Below are 6000 nucleotides of genomic sequence, written 5' to 3'. Positions count from 1 at the left end.
TATTATTTACCAAACTGGAGTCAAACAAGATTTTTTTGTCATTTCAATGAAAACAATGCAGAAGATGGAGCAGATGTTAGGATGTTAGGGTGTGGCGGAAGGATAAACACATCATTCTTTTCTTATGACATCAATGGAGAGAGTGCACCCACAATTACCTCACACAGACCAGGAATGCTCTCGTATGCCGTAATATCACCTAAATCGCCATCTACGATGTTAATTCGTACAGAAAAAAGAAATGCGGTCGGCCTGCAATCGCATACACTGACTAACACATGCACATTCCAACACAATGAATTGGAGGAGAGAGCCGGCCACATAAATGGAGTCCAAAGACAATTTATGAGTGTTTGTCCTAGCAGAAAGCTGCTGCTGTATGCAGGAAAACTAAAGCTCACTATGACAAGCTGACTGTGACATCTCGTGGCATAAATACACACACGCACGCACAACGTGGTATTAGACCTAGTCACCCAATAAATCTCAAGCGTCTTCAGCGCTTCTCTCTTATTTTGGTTACTACCTCAAATAGCACCGCATCTGCTTGGCTTGCCATTAATTATGCGCAAATAACTGGATGAGGCAGATGGCAGCCGTTTTTTTCAGAAGAGACAAGTGAATGACTTATCACTGTGTAAATAGTTTGTAGATCAGATAACGAGCCAAATCAAAAACAGTAAGTCAAAATTGCGGACAGTGGCTGAGGGCTGCTTGGTTTTTGGTTGATGAGCAGATTGTTTCTTTTTAGGATCTATAAATAGTTTGCTGTTATGAGCTGGGATGAGTGTGGTAAGACACCACTTAATCTTACTTTAAAATACAATTATAAAATGAAGTGGTTGTCAGTAAAATGAAAATTAATTGCGCATCTTTTCTTTTGGTGGTTTAGTGGTTGTTAAAAGTCGAGTATTGTCGCCGACATTGTTGGAAATGGAAAAGTGCTCATGGGTTGGCGTTTAGTAGTGAAGAAGCAAAACACTAAACGGGGCATTTGTTATTTGGTGTTGGATTTCTCACAGTTCAACTTTTGTTTGTAGTTTGGAATTAAACCATAACGCCTGACAGTTTGAAGGACATCTTCGGAAAATTGGGATTGTTCCAGCCCTGAAGAGACGACGTCGCAATTGACTAATGTCGCAATTCAGTTATCTGTCTGCTTTCTACATTCTGTTTTGTTTTCCCAGTCGCCGGAGTGAGTGCGGATTGGCGGAAGCTCCTGCGCGCGCCTGTGTTCAATAAGAGTCAACCAGCTTTTTAAACGCAGAAGATGTGCAAGGAAGACACCGGCCTGTTTTTTACTTGCTACCATTGCCTGCTTGTGATTTTCTGGCTCAGTCAAATCTTAGTTGATTTCCATCGTTAGTTGTGTAACAATTTGCTTGTGTTTCCTTGGTTATTCTTAACTTGTTTAAGTGAGAATATTTTTTTCACGAAATTAGTTTCTAATTGTTTTAAGATTTTGTTTCATGTTTAGTGGTGTCTTCATTCCACCGTGGCTTCGTTCAGTTATTTGTTCTTATTATTGAGACACCTTGGCCATTTGTATAGAATATAATTCAAAATTGATAAGGTTCTTGCTTCGATATAAAACAATAACCACACGAATGAGCTAAAAATTGCAACCTGGGCAATTTCAGATATCTTTGGTCACATATTCAAACCCAATAGGCTGATAGCTTTAGCATACTTCAAATTTTTCAAGTTCACTTGAAAATAGCAATTGATATCGACGCTGAAGTTTGAAAGAAGATCACTTGAAAATTGTGATCATAACATCCCAATTCCACTTTTGACCTGCGCTACCACATTTTGTCATTGTCAGTCAAAATAAATTCACAGGCTTGCTGCTTGGCAGTGAAATCACATCTAAAGAATGGATTAGACACAAACCTGATTCAGTTCCAAGATGAAAAAAAAAAACATTTTGTAACGTATGGTGCATATTGTTAATAGTGAAGCTGCAAGTCAATCCAAGAACAGTAAAATGTTCGAGGGAAAAAAGTCATCACTATTAGGCAATGTTTTATTTCTATCCATCGGCAACCCTAGCAACACGCAGCATGTTAACTTGCATTGTGAGCCCTCGCAGGCAGGTGTGACACTTTAGTTTGAGCCCAATGTGACGAGCAGTAGCAGCAGCATCTGCGGGCCTGGCAGCCTCACAGGTTGCACCCAGTTGACGTCATGGACCTCATGTGCTAAGTGGTGATCACAGCCAGCCATGCACGACTACATCTGTTCTACATCATTTTGATCCTTGACCTGCCCCAATGCTCATTGTGGGGAAACGGTTGGGAGCAACTTGATGGGATTGTTTTTGGCTAATGTCGCGATAATGATGTCTAATTGAGGAAATATTATATCAAGAAATTAGAGTTAAATGAGGCGGGTGAAAACTTAAAATAGTCAATCAAGCTGAGGATTTACAAAAATACAAATTGGGGCCATTTTGGTGGACATATGTGACAATCTGGCATACAGGAAATCCACAAAATTCTACACACCCCTGTTCATATGCCAAGTTTTTGTGACATTAAAAAAAAAGACCAATTTAAATCATTACAAAATGTTGGTGCACCATAAATGTGACCTATAACTTCACACACATTGAGGGTAACTTCTAAATGGGGATGTGACAATTTTCAAACACATGTTAAATAGGATTTAATATTTAATTAATTTCATTGATATATTTAATTAAATTATTTGTTATTTTGCACTGGAGAGGGGAGCTCTTCAATCTCGTTGCACACTGAGTACAATGACAAGAAAGGGCATTCTGATTCTGATTCTGAGTCACTTTACACATGCCACCATTTAAAGCACCTTTGAAGCCATTTCAGATGTTCTAGTAGGCTTTTCTTGACTTTGCTTTCTTGCAGAAGCCTGTAGATTTCGTTTCGTGCTAACTGGTATTTTGGAGCTGTTCACAATCCCAGTCCAAACCAGTTCTAGCTGAAGCAAAACAGATCCAAAGCATGAAGCGTCGCTGTAGGTATGGTGTTCTTTGTTGTGTTTGCATCAAACAGCTTTTGGATCACGCCTCACAAGTTTAACCGTGGTTTGAAAGTTGCAGTTGAAATGGACCAACTGCATGTGGGAAAAATTGTGTCATAATTTTCATGAAACCAAGCTTGAACTTTTTGCCCATAATCCCAGAAGGTATTTTTGGTGCAAATACAACAATGTTCATCACCAGTGTCATGCTTTGAGAATGTTCTTCAGAAAGAACTAGGGCCTTAATCAAGGTTGGAGGGAATTAGGAACAGTTCCAAATAGCAGACTGTGTCAGTGCAAAACCTACAGGAGTCTTTTTCTCAAATTAATTTGTACAGGTTATATATATCTTTTTTTTAATCACAAAAACCTGCCATTTGAACAGCAGGGTTAGAATTTTTATATCCACTGTAAGGTGGATAAATAAATAAACTAATAAATAAACACTGGCCAGTTTGGACTTCTATGATCTTTCATCTTATGATCACAAGGCCATGCTGGAGATGTTATGCACAGCAGAGCTGGTGTCATGAGACAGACGGAGTCCACTGCTGGGATCAAACAGGCTGATCTTCCCATCCAGCGTCCCGGTCATCAGCTACAGAAAAAAAACAAAAAAACAACAGAACATTTTATTTGAATTGATTTCTGATTAAAATAGCGTTGGCATATACATTATGGCCCAAGAGACAACTAGTTCACAAGGAGGTCAAATTCCATTCTGGTCATGCATCCCCCATTGAAAGTTTTGGCTTGATTTTATGTAAATGAGTCAGCCTGAGCTTTTTCACATTGTACAATTCAGCTAAACTTTGCGTTTATTTTCTATAATAAGCCTCAGACATGTTAGTGACATTTCAAATATTCAAAATAGCGGTGATGCGGTTTCGAATTTATGTAGCGGGGGATTATTCAATCTCAACAATTAAAATGGAGCATCAAACAAATGCTGAAATTTTGAGGCAGTAAAGTTTTTCATTCGGCTATTCAACAACTTGCAGTACATGGTAACAAGCTACTACTTGAAAATCTTCCTTTTTCCTAGAAGCTTGCACACGTGTAAACGCACACACACAAAAGCACATGTTTATGCAATCACTGCTATATTTCTTAGGAGAAGGAAGCATTACCTCACTCTCACAGTCATCAGAGCAGCTCTCATCTCGACACTGAGTGAAAGCAGCACTTTGACATGGGCATTATATACTGTTATTATTCATATAATTTCTGGAATTTACTTAAACTAGCAAGAACGGAAAAATGCATTATGTAATATCCCAAAAAGGAATACCTTGATGTGAATGTTTAATAATCTTACAGAGCACTCAATGTACCCTGATAATCATCGCAGTCCATTATGATACTTATTTTCTAATTATAATCAACAATATTTCATTATAAAACTTCATACAGAGACTTGTGGGGCCATTATAAATACCAATATTGCAACCAAATATCATGACTTATCCAATTAAGGGTTAAAGTCTCCCTTTAGATATTCGTCAAGGTCTGCTGTAGAGCATCTTTTTAAAACATACGAACAGCAGGAATGTGTGTGTGTGCGGGGGGGGGGGGTGCGCATACCACAGTAACTGCCAATTAGTGATATGAAACACATTTAGCTCAACAACAGACCGCCATCTTTCTCGTGCGCAGTCCAATGTTTTTTGATGCACACAAATCTTCGGCGAGCAAAGCAGATGCAGATGCAAAGCCGGCCGGGAGCAGTCTGAAGAGGATTCAGACATGTGATCTTACTGTAATTCAGTGCGGGCCACACAACCATGTGGTAGGCCAGTTTACGGACACGAAGGACAGTCAGGTCCATGAATATAAGAACATGGACACAATTCTCATTTTTTGACGCTGAACACGCACATTGGATTCAAATAAAATTAACAAGACATCCTTTACCCGTCCACATTCAGATTTAGTCGAAGGGGTCTTAACATTCAAATTGTGAATGAATTATAACCGTTAGTTTATGCCTCTGACTTTTTAAAGGACCAAAAGTAATAATACAATAATTATGTATCCAACGTTTGCTTTTTAATACGTTGTAAATTATTTGCAGTCAACGACAGCCGGCCGTCAGCAACACAGACATGACCAAACGCTGGATTTCATCCCTAGTGATGTAACCGTCCTCAGTTTGGCCCGCGTTTTGATCTTTAAACAAAATGAAAGCTCCATCAGATTCAGACTAAGTCCATCACAACAGATTCCACTTTAAAAGTCTTTGCTTGCTGTCTCAGTAAGCTTTGGGTCATTGTCCATTCGCACTGTGAAGCGCCATTTAATAAATTCGGAAGCATTTGGCTGAATAGGAGCAAATAAACACTTCACAATTCATCCTGTTGCTTTAATCAGCGGTCACATCTTCATTCAGCGAGCCGTCATTCTCTTCCACCACTAGATTATTTTCTGATTTTCAGACCAGCTTTAAGAAGACTGTCGCCTTGTCGGCCGAAATTTTCACCATCTTCAGTTTTTGATCTTGCTGTATTAATTAACAATAATCAAGCCTAACTATACATTTCGCTCATTTTTCAGTATGCTTGGAGCCTTCTTTTGACAATAACCTCCTGTTCAATGACCTTAACTCGAACAACAAAAACAACAACGGCAGTACATGACATCATTCAAAATCACGACTCTAGCAAGGGTTTGTGCTTAGAGGGGTTAAAAGGCTCAGCAAGCAGCTGCATTACAGAGAAGAGCAACAGGCCTGACATGCTACTCATTGTGTTGAAGCGCAAACCGAGGTGTTGAGATTGTTTTACCCTTATACACTTGCAGCAAGCAGCTGTAGGCCGACGCATTCCACCTAAGCGACCTCCAACCTTGTTCACTGAGGCTAACTCAAGCGAAGCTGATGGCGACTGGCTTTTAAGGGTCACAGATCAGAGATTTTTTTCGCACTGTTTCAATGAAGATGCGGGAGTCATGCTGGGCTCCCGGTTGTGTGGCTTCCCTGAATTTTGAACTTCTAAAAAAAAA

At 39.4% G+C, this 6000-nt stretch overlaps 1 protein-coding gene across 2 annotated transcripts in view; it reads right to left on the bottom strand.

The window, feature by feature from the left end:
• Window positions 1-2008: 2008 nt before the first annotated feature.
• wdr27 (WD repeat domain 27) overlaps window positions 2009-6000 on the bottom strand; it is a 30101-nt gene continuing 26109 nt past the window's right edge. For both annotated transcript variants that reach the window (XM_088305642.1, XM_088305643.1), the window contains exon 24: window positions 2009-3598. In XM_088305642.1, coding sequence (XP_088161768.1) covers window positions 3485-3598 — 114 coding nt within the window. In that variant the 3' untranslated portion in view covers window positions 2009-3484. The remainder of the gene's footprint in view (window positions 3599-6000) is intronic.

Source organism: Idiotropiscis lumnitzeri, chromosome 9, assembly GCF_059441095.1.
Source record: "Idiotropiscis lumnitzeri isolate Australia: NSW breed Sydney's pygmy pipehorse chromosome 9, RoL_Ilum_1.0, whole genome shotgun sequence".
Classification (NCBI taxonomy): Eukaryota; Metazoa; Chordata; class Actinopteri; order Syngnathiformes; family Syngnathidae; genus Idiotropiscis; species Idiotropiscis lumnitzeri.
Note: the sequence above shows the minus strand (reverse complement) of the source record. Positions and strands in the feature narration are given on the sequence as shown.